At 50.5% G+C, this 22647-nt stretch overlaps 1 protein-coding gene across 16 annotated transcripts in view; it reads left to right on the top strand.

Moving 5' to 3' along the window:
- The window catches only part of aplp2 (amyloid beta (A4) precursor-like protein 2), a 140709-nt gene that overhangs the window by 42200 nt on the left and 75862 nt on the right, over nt 1-22647 (top strand). For all 16 annotated transcript variants that reach the window (XM_071360298.1, XM_071360297.1, XM_071360284.1 and 13 more), the window contains exons 2-4: nt 12544-12717; nt 14761-14890; nt 21286-21398. In XM_071360298.1, coding sequence (XP_071216399.1) covers nt 12544-12717; nt 14761-14890; nt 21286-21398 — 417 coding nt within the window. The remainder of the gene's footprint in view (nt 1-12543; nt 12718-14760; nt 14891-21285; nt 21399-22647) is intronic.

The following is a 22647-nucleotide window of genomic DNA, read 5'->3' as shown; positions in this document are numbered from 1 at the left end:
TTCCACAACTACTACCTTATACACACAAGTGTAAAGGGATAAAGAATATGTACATAAAGATATATGAATGAGTGATGGTACAGAACGGCATGGCAAGATGCAGTAGATGGTATAGAGTACGGTATATACATATGAGATGAGTACTGTAGGGTATGTAAACATAAAGTGGCATAGTTTAAAGTGGCTAGTGGTACATGTATTACATAAAGATGGCAAGATGCAGTAGATGATATAGAGTACAGTATATACATATGAGATGAGTAATGTAGGGTATGTAAACATTATATTAAGTGGCATTGTTTAAAGTGGCTAGAGATACATTTTTACATAATTTCCATCAATTCCCATTATTAAAGTGAGCTGGAGTTGAGTCAGTATGTTGGCAGCGGCCGCTAAATGTTAGTGGTGGCTGTTTAACAGTCTGATGGCCTTGAGATAGAAGCTGTTTTTCAGTCTCTCGGTCCCTGCTTTGATGCACCTGTACTGACCTCGCCTTCTGGATGATAGCGGGGCGAGGTCAGTACAGGTGCATCAAAGCAGGGACAGAAACTCTGCTTCTTTCAGTGAAATATGGAACCGTTCCGTGTTTTTATAGAACATAACAACCTTCAATGTTATGTCATAATTATCTAAAATTCTGGCAAATTAATTACGTTCTTTGTTCGGAAGAAACGGTCTTCACACAGTTCGCAACGAGCCAGGCGGCCCAAACTGCTGCATATACCCCGACTCTGCTTGCAAGAGAAGTGACACAATTTGCCTAGTTAATATTGCCTGCTAACATGAATTCCTTTACACTAAATATGCAGGTTTTAAAAAATATATACTTCTGTGTATTGATTTTAAGAAAGGCATTGATGTTTATGGTTAGGTACAGTCATGCAACGATTGTGCTTTTTTCGTGAATGCGCTTTTGTTAAATCATCCCCCGTTTGGCGAAGTTGAAGTAGGCTGTGATTCAATGATAAATGATAAATTAACAGTCACTGCATTGATTATATGCAACGCAGGACAAGCTAGTTAAACTACACATGGTTGACGATATTACTAGGTTAACTAGTGATTATGTGAAGATTGATTGTTTTTTTATAAGATAAGTTTAATGCTAGCTAGCAACTTACCTTGGCTCTTTGCTGCACTCGCATAACAGGTGGTCAGCCTGCCACACTGTCTCCTCGTGGAGTGCAATGTAATCGGCCATAATCGGCGTCCAAAAATGCCGATTACCGATTGTTATGAAAACTTGAAATCGGCAACCTCTATTCTCCAGTCTCTCCCTCCCTCTCCACTTCTCCAGTCTCTCCCTCTCTCCCTCCCTCTCCACTTCTCCAGTCTCTCTCCCTCTCTCCCTCTCTCCCTCTCCACGTCTCCAGTCTCTCTCGCTCTCCCTCTCTCCCTCTCCACTTCTCCAGGCTCTCTCGCTCTCTCGCTCTCCCTCTCCACTTCTCCAGGCTCTCTCGCTCTCCCTCTCCCTCTCTCCCTCTCCACTTCTCCAGGCTCTCTCGCTCGCTCTCCCTCTCGCCAGTCTCTCTCGCTCTCCCTCTCTCCAGTCTCTCTCGCTCTCCCTCTCTCCCTCTCCAGTCTCTCTCGCTCTCCCTCCCTCTCCACTTCTCCAGTCTCTCTCGCTCTCTCTCCCTCTCCACTTCTCCAGTCTCTCTCGCTCTCCAGTCTCTCTCGCTCTCCAGTCTCTCTCGCTCTCCAGTCTCTCTCGCTCTCCACTTCTCCAGTCTCTCTCGCTCTCCCTCTCTCCAGTCTCTCTCGCTCTCCCTCTCTCCAGTCTCTCTCGCTCTCCCTCTCTCCAGTCTCTCTCGCTCTCCCTCTCTCCAGTCTCTCTCGCTCTCCCTCTCTCCAGTCTCTCTCGCTCTCCCTCTCTCCAGTCTCTCTCGCTCTCCCTCTCTCCAGTCTCTCTCGCTCTCCCTCTCTCCAGTCTCTCTCGCTCTCCCTCTCTCCAGTCTCTCTCGCTCTCCCTCTCTCCAGTCTCTCTCGCTCTCCCTCTCTCCAGTCTCTCTCGCTCTCCAGTCTCTCTCTCTCTCTCGCTCTCCCTCTCTCCAGTCTCTCTCTCGCTCTCCCTCTCTCCAGTCTCTCTCGCTCTCCCTCTCTCCAGTCTCTCTCGCTCTCCAGTCTCTCTCTGTCTCTCTCGCTCTCCAGTCTCTCTGTCTCCCTCTCTCCAGTCTCTCTCGCTCTCCCTCTCTCCAGTCTCTCTCGCTCTCCAGTCTCTCGCTCTCCAGTCTCTCGCTCTCCAGTCTCTCTCGCTCTCCCTCTCTCCCTCTCCACTTCTCCAGGCTCTCTCGCTCGTCTTTTTTCTCCTCTGTTATTGAGTGAATAGCTGAGATGCTTTTGTAGAATGTTTCTATGGTGACAGGCCATGTGAACAAGTCCTCATTCAGACTGTACAACCCTGCTACTGCAGACAGACAGACAGACAGACAGACAGACAGACTCAAATACTGTCAACACACACAGGTTAAATGTCTCATGTTAGATGGCCATAGTTTTCCACTTCCCTGTGGGAGGCAGGAGGCGGTTGTCCTGTCTGTATGAATGATTGGAGGTTGATGAGCCTCAGAGAGGTGACCGGTACACACACACACAGCTGTCCCCCAGCAGAATGTCACATGACACACACACACACACAATCATACTTCCCGCTGCTTCCGGGTGATATTGGCCAAGTAGAACAGAGGACGAAAGGAAATGTTTTACTACCAGTTAGCCAACAGTACGGTCTATTTGAGGTAGACCAGTATAAATTAACTCACATAGACCACTTTTTTTTATTTTGCAAACATTTCTTAAGAACCTGTTTTTGCTTTGTCATTATGGGGTATTGTGATGTCATTATGGGGTATTGTGATGTCATTATGGGGTATTGTGATGTCATTATGGGGTATTGTGTGTAGTTGTATGCGTCGTCAGATTTCAAAAAGGCTTTACGGCGAAAGCATAGCATTCGATTGTCTGAGGACAGCGCCTCACATTAGCATATTTCCCAAACCAGCACAGGCGTCACAAAATAACAAATAGTGATAAAATAAATCACTTACTTTTGAAGATCTTCCTCTGTTTGCAATCCCAAGGGTCCCAGCTACACAATGAATGGTCGTTTTGTTCGATAAAGTCCTTCTTTATATCCCAAAAACGCTGTTTAGTTGGCGCCATTGAATTCAATAATCCAGTCCTTCAACAGGCGCATACAAAGGATTCCAAAAAGTTACCAGCAAAGTTCGTCCAAACGAGTCAAACAATGTTTTTTATTAATCCTCATGTTGTCTAATATCTAAATAAACGATAATATTTCAGACGGAGATTACTATGTTGAATAGCAAAGGAAAAGAACGAAGAGCCCGCCCACATTCACGCACGCAAAAAGACTACTTTTGCCCTGGAGCTAAACTTGGAACGACTACAAATACTTCTTAATAATTATATATTTTTTTAAACAAGCCTAAAACCTTGTATAAAGAATGTTGACATCTACTGGAAGCCATAGGAACTGCAATCTGGGAGGCGGAAATTAGATTTTCCAGTAGTACTGCATTTGAAGTCATTCGGAGCTCAAAAAAATTATTTCCGGATGGATTTTCCTTGAGGTTTTCGCCTGCTATATCAGTTCTGTTCACTCACAGACATTATTTTAACACGTTAGTGTTTTCTATCCAAATCTACCAATTATATGCATATCCTAGCTTCTGGGCCTGAGTAACAGGCAGTCAGACAGGTGGAAATTCAGGAAACTAGCGTTACTCGCAGTTCTGCTGTGATGTGGAGGCTATGGTCAGGGTCTGAGGTGGACTGTTCTGCTGTGGTGTCGACACTATGGTCAGGGTCTGAGGTGGACTGTGATGTTGAGGCTATGGTCAGGGTCTGAGGTGGACTGTGATGTTGAGGCTATGGTCAGGGTCTGAGGTGGACTGTGATGTTGAGGCTATGGTCAGGGTCTGAGGTGGACTGTGATGTGGAGGCTATGGTCAGGGTCTGAGGTGGACTGTGATGTGGAGGCTATGGTCAGGGTCTGAGGTGGACTGTGATGTGGAGGCTATGGTCAGGGTGCTGAGGTGGACTGTGATGTTGAGGCTATGGTCAGGGTGCTGAGGTGGACTGTGATGTTGAGGCTATGGTCAGGGTCTGAGGTGGACTGTGATGTGGAGGCTATGGTCAGGGTGCTGAGGTGGACTGCTGTGATGTGGAGGCTATGGTCAGGGTCTGAGGTGGACTGTGATGTGGAGGCTATGGTCAGGGTGCTGAGGTGGACTGTGATGTGGAGGCTATGGTCAGGGTGCTGAGGTGGACTGCTGTGATGTGGAGGCTATGGTCAGGGTCTGAGGTGGACTGTGATGTTGAGGCTATGGTCAGGGTGCTGAGGTGGACTGTGATGTTGAGGCTATGGTCAGGGTCTGAGGTGGACTGTGATGTTGAGGCTATGGTCAGGGTGCTGAGGTGGACTGTGATGTTGAGGCTATGGTCAGGGTCTGAGGTGGACTGTGATGTGGAGGCTATGGTCAGGGTCTGAGGTGGACTGTGATGTTGAGGCTATGGTCAGGGTGCTGGGGTGGACTGTGATGTGGAGGCTATGGTCAGGGTCTGAGGTGGACTGTGATGTTGAGGCTATGGTCAGGGTGCTGAGGTGGACTGTGATGTGGAGGCTATGGTCAGGGTGCTGAGGTGGACTGCTGTGATGTGGAGGCTATGGTCAGGGTCTGAGGTGGACTGTTCTGCTGTGATGTGGAGGCTATGGTCAGGGTCTGAGGTGGACTGTGATGTGGAGGCTATGGTCAGGGTGCTGAGGTGGACTGTGATGTGGAGGCTATGGTCAGGGTGCTGAGGTGGACTGCTGTGATGTGGAGGCTATGGTCAGGGTGCTGAGGTGGACTGCTGTGATGTGGAGGCTATGGTCAGGGTCTGAGGTGGACTGTTCTGCTGTGATGTGGAGGCTATGGTCAGGGTCTGAGGTGGACTGTTCTGCTGTGATGTGGAGGCTATGGTCAGGGTCTGAGGTGGACTGTGATGTGGAGGCTATGGTCAGGGTGCTGAGGTGGACTGTGATGTGGAGGCTATGGTCAGGGTGCTGAGGTGGACTGCTGTGATGTGGAGGCTATGGTCAGGGTCTGAGGTGGACTGTGATGTTGAGGCTATGGTCAGGGTGCTGGGGTGGACTGTTCTGCTGGCTTCTCTGTGGTGGGGGCCAGCTCTCTAGTGGGTTGTTCTGTCACACGCCATCCCCCTCACCCTCTCCTCCATCCCCCTCACCCTCTCCTCCGTCCCCCTCACCCTCTCCTCCGTCCCCCTCACCCTCTCCTCCGTCCCCCTCACCCTCTCCTCCGTCCCCCTCACCCTCTCCTCCGTCCCCCTCACCCTCTCCTCCGTCCCCCTCACCCTCTCCTCCGTCCCCCTCACCCTCTCCTCCGTCCCCCTCACCCTCTCCTCCGTCCCCCTCACCCTCTCCTCCGTCCCCCTCACCCTCTCCTCCGTCCCCCTCACCCTCTCCTCCAGCAGTCTGATCCTCTCCTCCGTCCCCCTCACCCTCTCCTCCATCCCCCTCACCCTCTCCTCCAGCAGTCTGATCCTCTCCTCCATCCCCCTCACCCTCTCCTCCAGCAGTCTGATCCTCTCCTCCATCCCCCTCACCCTCTCCTCCAGCAGTCTGATCCTCTCCTCTAGTGCTCTGTTCTTCTCCTGCTCTTTCTCCTGTTAACCTGTTATGGCTGCAATCCTGTTAACGGGATAAGTGTCATCAACAACCGCTGAATAGCATAGCGCTACATTCAATAAATATTACAAAAAATATTTATGTTCATGAAATCACAAGTGCAATATAGGAAAACACAGCTTAGCTTTTTGTTAATCCACCTGTCGTGTCAGATTTTGAAATTATGCTTTACAGCGAAAGCAATCCAAGCATTTGTGTAAGTTTATCGATCGCTCGACAAAACATTAAGTACACTTAGCATCAAGTAGCTCGGTCAAAAAAATCAGAAAAGCAATCAAATTAATCGTTTACCTTTGATGATCTTCGGATGTTTTCACTCACGAGACTCCCAGTTAGACAACAAATGTTCCTTTTGTTCCATAAAGATTATTTTTATATCCAAAATACCTCCGTTTGTTTGGCGCGTTATGTTCAGAAATCCACAGGAAAGAGCGGTCACGACAACGCAGACAAATTCCAAATAGTTTCCATAATGTCCACAGAAACATGTCAAACGTTTTTTATAATCAATCCTCAGGTTGTTTTTAAAATATATAATCGATAATATATCAACCGCAAATGTCTTTCACAGTAGGAGAGGGAAAAACAATGGCTGTCCAAACTCTGTTGCGCGAGCAAAACTCATGTGACCACTTGACGAGATGTTATCGTTCTGGCTCATTTTTCAAAATAAAAGCCTGAAACTATGTCTGAAGAATGTTGACACCTTGAGGAAGCGATAGGAAAAGGAATCTGGTTCATATCCCTTTAAATCCAGCAAAGGGAGGCTATGGAAGATGGAGTTTTCAAAATAGAAGCCACTTCCTGTTTGGATTTTCCTCAGGGTTTCGCCTGCAATATCAGTTCTGTTATACTCACAGACAATATTTTGACAGTTTTGGAAACTTTAGAGTTTTTTTCTATCCAGGGGGGGTGAGGGATGTTCCCCTAAGCTCACAAGCAGGGGGGTGAGGGACGTTCTCCAATGCTCACAAGCAGGGGGGTGAGGGACGTTCTCCAATGCTCACAAGCAGGGGGGTGAGGGACGTTCTCCAATGCTCACAAGCAGGGGGGTGAGGGATGTTCTCCAATGCTCACAAGCAGGGGGGTGAGGGATGTTCTCCAATGCTCACAAGCAGGGGGGTGAGGGATGTTCCCCAATGCTCACAAGCAGGGGGGTGAGGGACGTTCTCCAATGCTCACAAGCAGGGGGGTGAGGGATGTTCTCCAATGCTCACAAGCAGGGGGGTGAGGGACGTTCTCCAATGCTCACAAGCAGGGGGGTGAGGGACGTTCTCCAATGCTCACAAGCAGGGGGGTGAGGGACGTTCTCCAATGCTCACAAGCAGGGGGGTGAGGGATGTTCTCCAATGCTCACAAGCAGGGGGGTGAGGGACGTTCTCCAATGCTGGAAGGGCCTGAGTGAAAAGGCTTAGGAACCCACCTACTGTACTGTACTGCGCTTTACTGTACTGCGCTCTACTCTACTGTACTGTGCTCTACTGTACTGTACTGTGCTGTACTGTACTGCGCTCTACTGTACTGTGCTCTACTGTACTGCGCTCTACTCTACTGTACTGTGCTCTACTGTACTGTACTGTGCTTTACTGTACTGTACTGTACTCTACTGTACTCTACTGTACTGTACTGTACTCTACTCTACTGTACTGCGCTCTACTGTACTGCACTGTACTGTACTCTACTGTACTCTACTGCACTGTACTGTATTCTACTGTACTGTATTCTACTGTACTGTGCTCTACTGTACTGCGCTCTACTGTACTGCGCTCTACTCTACTGCGCTCCACTGTACTGCACTCTACTGTACTGCGCTCTACTCTACTGCGCTCTACTCTACTGTACTGCGCTCTACTCTACTGTACTGCACTCTACTCTACTGTACTGCGCTCTACTCTACTGTACTGCGCTCTACTCTACTGTACTGTGCTCTACTCTACTGTGCTTTACTGTACTGTGCTCTACTGTACTGTGCTCTACTGTACTGTGCTCTACTGTACTGTGCTCTACTGTACTGTGCTCTACTGTACTGTGCTCTACTGTACTGTACTGTGCTTTACTGTACTACTGTACTCTACTGTACTGTACTCTACTGCACTGTACTGTATTCTACTGTACTGTGCTCTACTGTACTGTGCTCTACTCTACTGTACTGTACTGCGCTCTACTCTACTGCGCTCTGCTCTACTGCGCTCTGCTCTACTGTACTGTGCTCTACTGTACTGTGCTCTACTGTACTGTGCTCTACTGTACTGTGCTCTACTGTACTGCGCTTTACTGTACTGTGCTTTACTGTACTGTGCTTTACTGTACTGTGCTTTACTGTACTGTGCTTTACTGTACTGTGCTCTACTGTACTGTGCTGTACTGTACTGTACTGTACTCTACTGCACTGTACTGTATTCTACTGTACTGTGCTCTACTGTGCTGTACTGTGCTCTACTGTGCTGTACTGTACTCTACTCTACTGTACTCTACTGTACTGCGCTCTACTGTACTGTACTGTACTCTACTGTACTGTGCTCTACTGCACTGTACTGTATTCTACTGCACTGTACTCTACTCTACTGTACTGTACTGTACTCTACTCTACTCTACTGTACTCTACTGTACTCTACTGTATTCTACTGTACTGTACTGTACTCTACTGTACTGTACTCTACTGTATTCTACTGTACTGTACTGTACTCTACTGTACTGTATTCTACTGTACTGTACTGTACTCTACTGTACTGTACTCTACTGTATTCTACTGTACTGTACTTGTACTCTACTCTACTCTACTCTACTGTACTCTACTGTACTCTACTGTATTCTACTGTACTGTACTGTACTCTACTGTACTGTACTCTACTGTATTCTACTGTACTGTACTGTACTCTACTGTACTCTACTGTACTCTACTGTATTCTACTGTACTCTACTGTACTCTACTGTATTCTACTGTACTGTACTGTACTCTACTGTACTGTACTCTACTGTATTCTACTGCACTGTACTCTACTCTACTGTACTGTACTGTACTCTACTCTACTCTACTGTACTCTACTGTACTCTACTGTATTCTACTGTACTGTACTGTACTCTACTGTACTGTACTCTACTCTACTGTGCTCTACTGTACTGTACTGTATTCTACTGTACTCTATGACCATGATGGAACTAGCTACAGCTCTAGATTGAGATGTCACACACACACTGGTACGTTAGTGATGCTAACTGGGCTTACTGATTAATGAGAGTTAACTGTGGTGTGACACCCTCCCGCTGAGGGGCGAACTCTTGTTGATATGACCTGTCAATGAACTACTCGTGACCGGGCCGTGCCTCCTTCCTGCTGGTGTAGCAGAACCAAAGGTAAAGGTTTTCTGGTGTTATGGCTTTGTGATCGGGCTACTTAGAGTTGTGACTAAGGGTTTTTCATCCCTGGTTGGCCGACAGACAACTGAACTGCTGTTACTCCTGACTAAGACATAAGGCTGATAACAGAGTTATGGACATTTACATGTGAAGTCGCATTTAATATCTCACGGGCGAACTTAATATAAATTACACTTTTGATGTGGGTCATCTGGAGGATATCCTGTGGGGGGGACGAGGACTGTAGTGCCTCCTGTGGGGGGGACGAGGACTGTAGTGCCTCCTGTGGGGAGGACTGTAGTGCCTCCTGTGGGGAGGACTGTAGTGCCTCCTGTGGGGAGGACTGTAGTGCCTCCTGTGGGGGGGACGAGGACTGTAGTGCCTCCTGTGGGGAGGACTGTAGTGCCTCCTGTGGGGGGGACGAGGACTGTAGTGCCTCCTGTGGGGAGGACTGTAGTGCCTCCTGTGGGGGGGACTGTAGTGCCTCCTGTGGGGAGGACTGTAGTGCCTCCTGTGGGGGGGACTGTAGTGCCTCCTGTGGGGGGGACGAGGACTGTAGTGCCTCCTGTGGGGGGGACGAGGACTGTAGTGCCTCCTGTGGGGAGGACTGTAGTGCCTCCTGTGGGGAGGACTGTAGTGCCTCCTGTGGGGAGGACTGTAGTGCCTCCTGTGGGGGGGACTGTAGTGCCTCCTGTGGGGAGGACTGTAGTGCCGCCTGTGGGGGGGACTGTAGTGCCTCCTGTGGGGAGGACTGTAGTGCCTCCTGTGGGGGGGACTGTAGTGCCGCCTGTGGGGGGGACTGTAGTGCCTCCTGTGGGGAGGACTGTAGTGCCTCCTGTGGGGAGGACTGTAGTGCCTCCTGTGGGGAGGACTGTAGTGCCTCCTGTGGGGGGGACTGTAGTGCCTCCTGTGGGGGGGATGAGGACTGTAGTGCCTCCTGTGGGGAGGACTGTAGTGCCTCCTGTGGGGGGGACTGTAGTGCCTCCTGTGGGGGGGACGAGGACTGTAGTGCCTCCTGTGGGGGGGACGAGGACTGTAGTGCCTCCTGTGGGGGGGATGAGGACTGTAGTGCCTCCTGTGGGGGGGATGAGGACTGTAGTGCCTCCTGTGGGGGGGATGAGGACTGTAGTGCCTCCTGTGGGGGGGATGAGGACTGTAGTGCCTCCTGTGGGGGGGGGTGAGGACTGTAGTACCTCCTATGGGGGGGGGGGGGGGCTGTAGTGCCTCCTGTGGGGGGGGGGGGGGACTGTAGTGCCTCCTGGGGGGGGGACTGTAGTGCCGCCTGTGGGGGGGACTGTAGTGCCTCCTGTGGGGGGGACTGTAGTGCCTCCTGTGGGGAGGACTGTAGTGCCTCCTGTGGGGAGGACTGTAGTGCCTCCTGTGGGGAGGACTGTAGTGCCTCCTGTGGGGGGGACTGTAGTGCCGCCTGTGGGGGGGACTGTAGTGCCTCCTGTGGGGGGGACTGTAGTGCCTCTTGTGGGAGGACTGTAGTGCCTCCTGTGGGGGGGACTGTAGTGCCTCCTGTGGGGGGGACTGTAGTGCCTCCTGTGGGGAGGACTGTAGTGCCTCCTGTGGGGGGGACTGTAGTGCCTCCTGTGGGGAGGACTGTAGTGCCTCCTGTGGGGGGGACTGTAGTGCCTCCTGTGGGGGGGACTGTAGTGCCGCCTGTGGGGGGGACTGTAGTGCCTCCTGTGGGGGGGACTGTAGTGCCTCCTGTGGGGGGGACTGTAGTGCCTCCTGTGGGGGGGACTGTAGTGCCTCCTGTGGGGAGGACTGTAGTGCCTCCTGTGGGGAGGACTGTAGTGCCTCCTGTGGGGAGGACTGTAGTGCCTCCTGTGGGGGGGACTGTAGTGCCTCCTGTGGGGGGGATGAGGACTGTAGTGCCTCCTGTGGGGGGGAGGACTGTAGTGCCTCCTGTGGGGAGGACTGTAGTGCCTCCTGTGGGGAGGACTGTAGTGCCTCCTGTGGGGGGGACTGTAGTGCCTCCTGTGGGGGGGATGAGGACTGTAGTGCCTCCTGTGGGGAGGACTGTAGTGCCTCCTGTGGGGGGGACTGTAGTGCCTCCTGTGGGGAGGACTGTAGTGCCTCCTGTGGGGCGGGACTGTAGTGCCTCCTGTGGGGGAGGACTGTAGTGCCTCCTGTGGGGGGGATGAGGACTGTAGTGCCTCCTGTGGGGAGGACTGTAGTGCCTCCTGTGGGGGGACGAGGACTGTAGTGCCTCCTGTGGGGGGGACTGTAGTGCCGCCTGTGGGGGGGACGAGGACTGTAGTGCCTCCTGTGGGGAGGACTGTAGTGCCTCCTGTGGGGGGGACTGTAGTGCCTCCTGTGGGGAGGACTGTAGTGCCTCCTGTGGGGGGACGAGGACTGTAGTGCCTCCTGTGGGGGGGACTGTAGTGCCTCCTGTGGGGAGGACTGTAGTGCCTCCTGTGGGGAGGACTGTAGTGCCTCCTGTGGGGAGGACTGTAGTGCCTCCTGTGGGGAGGACTGTAGTGCCTCCTGTGGGGGGGACTGTAGTGCCTCCTGTGGGGGGGACTGTAGTGCCTCCTGTGGGGGGGACTGTAGTGCCTCCTGTGGGGGGGACTGTAGTGCCTCCTGTGGGGGGGATGAGGACTGTAGTGCCTCCTGTGGGGGGGATGAGGACTGTAGTGCCTCCTGTGGGGGGGGATGAGGACTGTAGTGCCTCCTGTGGGGGGGACTGTAGTGCCTCCTGTGGGGAGGACTGTAGTGCCTCCTGTGGGGAGGACTGTAGTGCCTCCTGTGGGGGGGATGGGGACTGTAGTGCCTCCTGTGGGGAGGACTGTAGTGCCTCCTGTGGGGGGGACTGTAGTGCCTCCTGTGGGGGGGATGAGGACTGTAGTGCCTCCTGTGGGGAGGACTGTAGTGCCTCCTGTGCCCCCCACAGGACTGGGGGGCACAGGACTGTAGACTGGGGGGCACAGGACTGTAGTGCCTCCTGTGGGGGGGATGAGGACTGTAGTGCCTCCTGTGGGGAGGACTGTAGTGCCTCCTGTGGGGAGGACTGTAGTGCCTCCTGTGGGGAGGACTGTAGTGCCTCCTGTGGGGGGGACGAGGACTGTAGTGCCTCCTGTGGGGGGGATGAGGACTGTAGTGCCTCCTGTGGGGGGGATGAGGACTGTAGTGCCTCCTGTGGGGGGGGGGTGAGGACGGTAGTACCTCCTATGGGGGGGGGGGGGGGGCTGTAGTGCCTCCTGTGGGGGGGGGGGGGGGGACTGTAGTCTACCATATTAGCATATTGTACATCTTAGGTCACATGGTGTTACCCTGGTCAAAATGTTATTGTTTTTTTTAGATTGTCTTTTTCCAACAGATTTCCTGAATGATTTTCCATTTTCAGGGTAACTGGCAGACGGACTCAAGTCTGAAGTCTGGCTCGGCTGACAGAATATCCCCTGCCTAACTTTCCGACTCTGTAATGAGTATATGCATTAACCTCCCGTTTCTCTCTCTCCTCCCGCCAGGCGCTAGCAGCCAATGCTGGCACAGGTTTTGCCGTGGCAGAGCCTCAGGTGGCCATGTTCTGTGGGAAGCTCAACATGCACGTCAACATCCAGACAGGACGCTGGGAACCCGACCCATCCGGGCTGAAGAGCTGTGTCGGAACCAAAGAGGGCGTGCTGCACTACTGTCAGGAGGTGAGACCGTGTTTACACTGTAGAGGGACCGCTATTAGTGTGACACCGTTCATCTGAAGGGGGGACCGTTATCAGCGTGACACCACTAGCCCATAACCACAGTCGGTTGACCTTCCTACTGTCTCTCCACTGACTCCGGTCTTTGTTCACTGGGTTATTACAGGTCCTCCATAGATATTATCGTATAAATACTTCCCTTTCTCCTTTTCTGTCTCTGTAAACTACTGTAACCCCTAACTGTACACTGTATCTGAAGACACACACACACACACACACACACACACACACACACACACACACACACACACACACACACACACACAATTGTGTATTACTATATTTGTGAGGATTGTTTGGGGACCAACAATTGATTCCCATTCAAAATCCTATTTTCCCTGAACCTAATTCTAACCCTTAAACCTAACCCTAATTCTAACCCTTAAACCTAACCCTAATTCTAACCCTTAAACCTAACCCTAATTCTAACCCTTAAACCTAACCCTAATTCTAACCCTTAAACCTAACCCTAATTCTAACCCTTAATCTCTAAACCTCTAACCCTCAATCTCTAAATCTAACCCTCAATCTAATCCCTAAACCTAAAATAGCTTTTTTCTTTTCTAGGACTGGCATAATGTCAACATGTCCTCACTTGTCGGAATTCTCCTTGGTTTACTATTTTTGTGAGGACTTCTTGTCCAAGTATAGTCACACACACGCTGTGCTAACTGGAGACAGGGGGATTAGTAGATACTGAAGAAACAGCACTTATCTGTCTCTCTCTCCCCCTCTCTCTCCCCCTCTCTCTCTCTGTCTCTCTCTCCCCCTCTCTCTCTGTCTCGCTCTCACTGTCTCTCCCCCTCTCTCCCCCTCTCTCCCCCCTCTCTCACTGTCTCTCCCTGTCTCTCTCTGCCTCTCTCTCTGCCTCTCTCTCTGCCTCTCTCTCTGCCTCTCTCTCTCTGCCTCTCTCTCTGCCTCTCTCTCTCTCTGCCTCTCTCTCTGCCTCTCTCTCTCTCTCCCTCTATCCCCGTCTCTCTCTCTCTTGTTCCCTCTCTCCCTCTCGCTGTCTCTCTCTATCACCTTCTCTCTATCCCCGTCTCCCTCTCTCTTTCCCGTCTCCCTCTCTCTTCCCCGTCTCCCTCTCTCTCCCCCGTCTCCCTCTCTCTCCCCCGTCTCCCTCTCTCTCCCCCGTCTCCCTCTCTCTCCCCCGTCACCCTCTCTCTCCCCCGTCTCCCTCTCTCTCCCCCGTCTCCCTCTCTCTCCCCCGTCTCCCTCTCTCTCCCCCGTCTCCCTCTCTCTCCCCCGTCTCCCTCTCTCTCCCCCGTCTCCCTCTCTCTCCCCCGTCTCCCTCTCTCTCCCCCGTCTCCCTCTCTCTCCCCCGTCTCCCTCTCTCTCCCCCGTCTCCCTCTCTCTCCCCCGTCTCCCTCTCTCTCCCCCGTCTCCCTCTCTCTCTCTCCCGTCTCCCTCTCTCTCTCTCCCGTCTCCCTCTCTCTCTCTCCCGTCTCCCTCTCTCTCTCTCCCGTCTCCCTCTCTCTCTCTCCCGTCTCCCTCTCTCTCTCTCTCCCGTCTCCCTCTCTCCTCTCTCTCTCTCTCTCCCGTCTCCCTCTCTCTCTCTCCCGTCTCCCTCTCTCTCTCTCTCCCGTCTCCCTCTCTCTCTCTCTCTCTCTCTCCCGTCTCCCTCTCTCTCTCTCCCGTCTCCCTCTCTCTCTCTCCCGTCTCCCTCTCTCTCTCTCCCGTCTCCCTCTCTCTCTCTCCTCTCTCTCTCTCTCTCTCTCCCGTCTCTCTCTCTCTCTCTCCCGTCTCTCTCTCTCTCTCTCCCGTCTCTCTCTCTCTCTCTCCCGTCTCCCTCTCTCTCTCCCGTCTCCCTCTCTCTCTCTCCCGTCTCCCTCTCTCTCTCTCTCTCTCCCGTCTCCCTCTCTCTCTCTCCCGTCTCCCTCTCTCTCTCTCCCGTCTCCCTCTCCCTCTCCCCCGTCTCTCTCTCTCCCTCCCCCGTCTCTGTCTCTCTCTCTCTCTCTCCCTCTCCCCCGTCTCTCTCTCTCTCAGATGTACCCTGAGCTCCAGATCACTAACGTGGTGGAGGCCAACCAGCCAATCAGGATTGAGAACTGGTGCAAGAAGGAGAAGAAGCTGTGTAAAGGCCACGCCCACATCGTGGTGCCTTACAAATGTTTAGGTGAGAACCACTAAGGTTCATAGATGATAATACTATTATGTTGAATTTCCATTGGAGGTTTCCCCCCAGTGTTTGACCTAAAAGCCTCAGACTTTGTTTCCACGGCCCGGCTCCAGAGACTCACTGGGCCATGGCCTCACTGGGCCTGCCCGGACTTTGGGCTCGGACGAGGGGGCTGGGCCTTTTCGGGATGCATTACCTAACAATCACTAATTGTGAACACCTTCTCACAAAGCAAGTGTTTTGACTATTCCCTCTGTATAATATCATGGTGTATAATATCATGGTGTGTATAGACCAGGGTAATATCATGGTGTGTGTATAGACCAGGGTAATATCATGGTGTGTGTATAGACCAGGGTAATATCATGGTGTGTGTATAGACCAGGGTAATATCATGGTGTGTGTAGACCAGGGTAATATCATGGTGTGTATAGACCAGGGTAATATCATGGTGTGTGTATAGACCAGGGTAATATCATGGTGTGTGTATAGACCAGGGTAATATCATGGTGTGTGTAGACCAGGGTAATATCATGGTGTGTGTAGACCAGGGTAATATCATGGTGTGTGTAGACCAGGGTAATATCATGGTGTGTGTATAGACCAGGGTAATATCATGGTGTGTGTAGACCAGGGTAATATCATGGTGTGTGTAGACCAGGGTAATATCATGGTGTGTATAGACCAGGGTAATATCATGGTGTGTGTATAGACCAGGGTAATATCATGGTGTGTATAGACCAGGGTAATATCATGGTGTGTGTAGACCAGGGTAATATCATGGTGTGTGTAGACCAGGGTAATATCATGGTGTGTATAGACCAGGGTAATATCATGGTGTGTGTGTAGACCAGGGTAATATCATGGTGTGTGTGTAGACCAGGGTAATATCATGGTGTGTGTATAGACCAGGGTAATATCATGGTGTGTGTATAGACCAGGGTAATATCATGGTGTGTGTATAGACCAGGGTAATATCATGGTGTGTGTGTAGACCAGGGTAATATCATGGTGTGTGTGTATAGACCAGGGTAATATCATGGTGTGTGTGTATAGACCAGGGTAATATCATGGTGTGTGTGTATAGACCAGGGTAATATCATGGTGTGTGTGTATAGACCAGGGTAATATCATGGTGTGTGTGTATAGACCAGGGTAATATCATGGTGTGTGTGTGTATAGACCAGGGTAATATCATGGTGTGTGTGTATAGACCAGGGTAATATCATGGTGTGTGTGTATAGACCAGGGTAATATCATGGTGTGTGTGTATAGACCAGGGTAATATCATGGTGTGTGTGTATAGACCAGGGTAATATCATGGTGTGTGTGTATAGACCAGGGTAATATCATGGTGTGTGTGTATAGACCAGGGTAATATCATGGTGTGTGTGTATAGACCAGGGTAATATCATGGTGTGTGTATAGACCAGGGTAATATCATGGTGTGTGTATAGACCAGGGTAATATCATGGTGTGTATAGACCAGGGTAATATCATGGTGTGTGTAGACCAGGGTAATATCATGGTGTGTGTATAGACCAGGGTAATATCATGGTGTGTAGACCAGGGTATATTATAGCACCTCACAGTACAGCACCTCACAGTACAGCACCTCACAGCACAGTACATTATAGCACCTCACAGTACAGCACCTCACAGTACAGTACATTATAGCACCTCACAGTACAGAACCTCACAGTACAGTACAGTACAGCACCTCACAGTACAGAACCTCACAGTACAGTACAGCACAGCACAGTACAGCACCTCACAGTACATTATAGCACCTCACAGTACAGCACAGCACCTCACAGTACAGTACAGCACCTCACAGTACAGCACAGTACAGCACAGTACAGCACCTCACAGTACAGCACCTCACAGTACAGTACAGCACCTCACAGTACAGTACAGCACCTCACAGTACAGCACCTCACAGTACAGCACCTCACAGTACAGCACCTCACAGTACATTATAGCACCTCACAGTACAGCACAGTACAGCACCTCACAGTACATTATAGCACCTCACAGTACAGCACAGTACAGCACCTCACAGTACAGTACAGCACCTCACAGTACAGTACAGCACCTCACAGTACAGTACAGCACCTCACAGTACAGCACCTCACAGTACAGCACCTCACAGTACAGCACCTTACAGTACAGTACAGTACAGCACCTCACAGTACAGATCATTACAGTACAGTACAGCACCTCACAGTACAGAACCTCACAGTACAGAACCTTACAGTACAGTACAGCACCTCACAGTACAGTACAGCACCTCACAGTACAGCACCTCACAGTACAGAGAGAGAGACCTCCTGTGTAGCTCTGCTATTTCCAGCTCCCTACTCTCTCATTTTCCAAAACACTGCCTTCACTTTCCCTCCCTCCCTCCCTCCCGTCCTCCCTGTCTGTAGTGGTCTAATGCTGTCCTCAGGCCTGGTTGTTGTTGAAGCACCTAACGACCAGTTAGCAGATCACAGGCCTCCTCTTTCTGGGCTCTCTCTCTCTAGCTCTCTCTCTCTAGCTCTCTAGCTCTCTCTCTCTAGCTCTCTATCTATCTATCTATCTATCTATCTATCTATAGCTCTATCAATTCAAGGGCTTTATTGGCATGGGAAACTTATGTTGACGTTGCCAAATAGAAATAAACAATCAAAAGTAACAGTAAACTTTACACTCACAGAAGTTCCAAAAGAATAAAGACATTTCAAATGTCATATTATATCTATTTACAGTGTTGTAATGATGTGCAAATAGTTAAAGTACAAAAGGGAAAATAAATCAACATAAATATGGGTTGTATTTACAATGGTGTTTGTTCTTCACTGGTTGCCCTTTTCTTGTGACAAAAGGTCACAAATCTTACTGCTGTGATGTCACACTGTGGTATTTCACCCAGTAGATATGGGAGTTTATCAAAATTGGGTTTGTTTTCTAATTCTTTGTATCTGTGTAATCTGAGGGAAATATGTGTCTCTAATATGGTGATACATTTGGCAGGAGGTTAGGAAGTGCAGCTCAGTTTCCACCTCATTTTGTGGGCAGTGGGAACATAGCCTGTCTTCTCTTGAGAGCCAGGTCTGCCTACAGTGGCTTTCTCAATAGCAAGGCTATGCTCACCGAGTCTGTACATAGTCAAAGCTTTCCTTAAGTTTGGGTCAGTCACAGTGGTCAGGTATTCTGCCACTGTGTACTCTCTGTTTAGGGCCAAATAGCATTCTAGTTTGCTCTGTTTTTTTGTTAATTCTTTCCAATGTGTCAAGTAATCATCTTTTTGTTTTCTCATTTGGTTGGGTCTAATTGTGTTGCTGTCCTGGGGCTCTGTGGTGTCTGTTTGTGTTTGTGAACAGAGCCCCAGGACCAGCTTGCTTAGGGGACTCTTCTCCAGGTTCATCTCTCTGTAGGTGATGGCTTTGTTAAGGAAGGTTTGGGAATCGCTTCCTTTTAGGTGGTTGTAGAATTTAACGGCTCTTTTCTGGATTTTGATCATTAGCGGGTATCAGCCTAATTCTGCTCTGCACGCATTATTTGGTGTTTTACGTTGTTCACTGAGGATATTTTTGCAGAATTCTGCATGCAGAGTCTCAATTTGGTGTTTGTCCCATTTTGTGAATTCTTGGTTGGTGAGCGGACCCCAGACCTCACAACCATAAAGGGCAATGGGTTCAATAACTGATTCAAGTCATTTTTAGCCAGATCCTAATTGGTATGTCGATTTTTATGTTCCTTTTGATGGCATAGAAGACCCTTCTTGCCTTGTCTCTCAGATCGTTCACAGCTTTGTGGAAGTTACCTGTGGCGCTGATGTTTAGGCCGAGGTATGTATAGTTTTTTGTGTGCTCTAGGGCAACGGTGTCTAGATGGAATTTGTATTTGTGGTCTTGGAAACTGGACCTTTTCTGGAACACCATTATTTGTGTCTTACTGAGATTTACTGTCAGGGCCCAGGTCTGTCAGGGTCCAGGTCTGACAGAATCTGTGCAGAAGATCTAGGTGCTGCTGTAGGCCCTCCTTGGTTGGGGACAGAAGCACCAGATCATCAGCAAACAGGAGACATTTGACTTCAGATTCTAGTAGGGTGAGGCCGGGTGCTGCAGACTGTTCTAGTGCCCTCGCCAATTCGTCGTCTTTCCTTCCAGTTCTCTGCTGACTGGAACGAACTGCAAAAATCACTGGCTTTGGGGATGATCAGTGAGATATACCTGCTGGAGCGCGTGCTACGGGTGGGTGTTATCGTGACCAGTGAGATATACCTGCTGGAGCGCGTGCTACGGGTGGGTGTTATTGTGACCAGTGAGCTGAGAAAAGGCGGAGCTTTACCTAGCATAGACATATAGATGACCTGGAGCCAGTGGGTCTGGCGACGAATATGTAGCGAGGGCCAGCCAATGAGAGAAGACGAAGGAGTGTTGTATGGTGTTTTATTGAAGCTCGTTTGGAGGTTAGATAGCACAGTGTCCAAGGAAGGGCCAGAAGTATACAGAATTGTATCATCTGCGTAGTGGATCAGAGAATCGCCAGCAGCAAGAGTGACATCATTGATATATACAGAGAAAAGAGTCTTCCCGAGATTTGAACCCTGTGGCACCCCCATAGAGACTGCCAGAGGTCCGGACAACAGACCCTCCGATTTAACACACTGAACTCTGTCTGAGAAGGAGTTGGTGAACCAGGCGAAGCAGGCATTTGAGAAACCAAGGCTATTGAGTCTGCCGATAAGGATACGGTGATTGACAGAGTCGAAAGCCTTAGCCAGGTCGATGAATACGGCTGCACAGTAATGTCTCTTATCAATGGCGGTTATGATATCGTTTAGGACCTTGAGCGTGGCTGAGGTGCACCCATGACCAGCTCTGAAACCAGATTGCATAGCGGAGAAGGTACGGTGGGATTCAAAATGGTCGGAAATCTGTTTGTTAACTTGGCTTTCGAAAACTTTAGAAAGGCAGGGCAGGATAGATATAGGTCTATAACAGTTTGGGTCTAGAGTGTCTTCCCCTTTTGAAGAGGGGGGTGACCGCGGCAGCTTTCCAATCTTTAGGGATCTCAGACGATACGAAAGAGAGGTTGAACAGGCTGGTAATAGGGGTTGCAACAATGGCGGCGGATAGTTTTAGAGAGGGTACAGATTGTCTAGCCCAGCTGATTTGTATGATATCCCCCTCTCCTCATCTCTCCCCCTCTCCTTATCTCCCCCTCTCCTTATCTCCCCTTCTCCTTATCTCTCCCTCTCCTTATCTCTCCCTCTCCTTATCTCTCCCTCTCCTTATCTCCCCCTCTCCTTATCTCCCCCTCTCCTTATCTCCCCCTCTCCTTATCTCTCCCTCTCCTTATCTCCCCCTCTCCTTATCTCTCCCTCTCCTTATCTCTCTCCCTCTCCTCATCTCTCCCTCTCCTCATCTCTCCCTCTCCTTATCTCCCCCTCTCCTCATCTCCCCCTCTCCTTATCTCTCCCCCTTCTCCCCCTTCTCCTTATCTCTCCTTCTCCTTATCTCTCCCTCTCCTTATCTCTCCCCCTCTCCTTATCTCTCCCCCTTCTCCTTATCTCCCCCTCTCCTTATCTCCCCCTCTCCTTATCTCTCCCTCTCCTTATCTCTCCCTCTCCTCATCTCTCCCTCTCCTCATCTCTCCCTCTCCTCATCTCTCCCTCTCCTTATCTCTCCCTCTCCTCATCTCCCATTCTCCTTATCTCTCCCTCTCCTTATCTCTCCCTCTCCTTATCTCTCCCTCTCCTTATCTCTCCCCTTCTCCTTATCTCTCCCCTTCTCCTTATCTCTCCCCTTCTCCTTATCTCTCCCTTCTCCTTATCTCTCCCCCTCTCCTTATCTCTCTCCCTCTCCTTATCTCTCTCCCTCTCCTTATCTCTCCCCCTCTCCTTATCTCTCCTTCTCCTTATCTCCCCTTATCTCTCCCTTCTCCTTATCTCTCCTTCTCCTTATCTCTCCCTCTCCTTATCTCTCCCTCCGAAACGGTAAACCTCGTTTTCTCTCTCTCTCTCTCTGTCTCTGTCTGTCTGTCTCCAGGTACTTGCTCAGCTGGATAAAGTAATAAAATGGATGTTGTGAAAGACTTGACTAACGGCTCACTATGTTAATGACATGATTGATTGAGTGACATGGATAGAAGTACAGTCTGCTGTCATTCTGATCTAAGAATATTACTCCTGCTTATTATGAAGAAAAAATACATCTGTTTAACTTTGTAAACTAAAGGTGTGTTTAGAATTAATTTTGTTGTATTAATGCTATTTAATCTCTCCTCAGACTAATATTATTCTGTTTGTCCTGTGGGTACCTTTGCCACTGTTCCACCCCTTGTGTATTGCGCTGTCATGGTGTATTTGTTTCAATGATTGATTGATCTATATGTCCTTTCAGTGGGGGAGTTTGTGAGTGACGTGCTGCTGGTTCCTGAGAAGTGCAGGTTCTTCCACAAGGAGAGGATGGACATCTGTGTCAGCCACCAACAGTGGCACGGGGTGGCCAAGGAGGTAAGAACCAGGTGTGTCAGCCACCAACAGTGGCACGGGGTGGCCAAGGAGGTAAGAACCAGGTGTGTCAGCCACCAACAGTGGCACGGGGTGGCCAAGGAGGTAAGAACCAGGTGTGTCAGCCACCAACAGTGGCACGGGGTGGCCAAGGAGGTAAGAACCAGGTGTGTCAGCCACCAACAGTGGCACGGGGTGGCCAAGGAGGTAAGAAACACGTGTGTCAGCCACCAACAGTGGCACGGGGTGGCCAAGGAGGTAAGAACCAGGTGTGTCAGCCACCAACAGTGGCACGGGGTGGCCAAGGAGGTAAGAACCAGGTGTGTCAGCCACCAACAGTGGCATGGGGTGGCCAAGGAGGTAAGAACCACGTGTGTCAGCCACCAACAGTGGCACGGGGTGGCCAAGGAGGTAAGAAACACGTGTGTCAGCCACCAACAGTGGCACGGGGTGGCCAAGGAGGTAAGAACCAGGTGTGTCAGCCACCAACAGTGGCACGGGGTGGCCAAGGAGGTAAGAACCAGGTGTGTCAGCCACCAACAGTGGCACGGGGTGGCCAAGGAGGTAAGAACCACGTGTGTCCTTCACTGCTGGAGGCGTCACTACAGACCCTGAATCGATCCTGGGCTGTTTCACATCCGGTCGTGATTGGGAGTCCCGTAGGGCGGCGCACAATTGGCCCAGTGTCGTCTGGGTTTGGTTGGGGTAGGCCGTCACTGTAAATAAGAATTTGTTCTTAACTGACTTGCCTAGTTAAATAAAGGTTAAATAAATATACTACTCTGTCTGGCGGTGTCGCTCTCTGTCTGGCGGTGTCGCTCTCTGTCTGGCGGTGTCGCGGTCTGGCTGTCTGTCTGTCGGTCTGGCTCGCTCTCCCTTTGTCTGGCTGTCTCGCCCTCTGTCTGGCTGTCTCGTTCTCTCTGTCTGGCTGTCTCGTTCTCTCTGTCTGGCTGTCTCGTTCTCTCTGTCTGGCTGTCTCGTTCTCTCTGTCTCGTTCTCTCTGTCTGGCTGTCTCGTTCTCTCTGCCTGTCTGGCTCTCTGTCTCGCTCTCTCTCTGCCTGTCTGTCTGGTTCTCTAGCAGGGTAATATACACCACACATCCTCCTTTTATCCCACAAACTGGAGTGGATTGAATCAGGAGGAATAAAATATCTGGGAGGTTGAATACTTGTAGAGAGAAGACTAGACTTCCTCCTTTAAACAAGGACTCTGTTGTTCCTCTATGGTAACTAGTAGGGAGAAGTTGCCCAAT

The sequence above is a fragment of the Salvelinus alpinus genome, chromosome 22 (assembly GCF_045679555.1).
Source record: "Salvelinus alpinus chromosome 22, SLU_Salpinus.1, whole genome shotgun sequence".
NCBI lineage: Eukaryota > Metazoa > Chordata > Actinopteri > Salmoniformes > Salmonidae > Salvelinus > Salvelinus alpinus.
The sequence above is the reverse complement of the archived record's forward strand: the minus strand, read 5'-3'. Positions and strand labels throughout refer to the sequence as shown.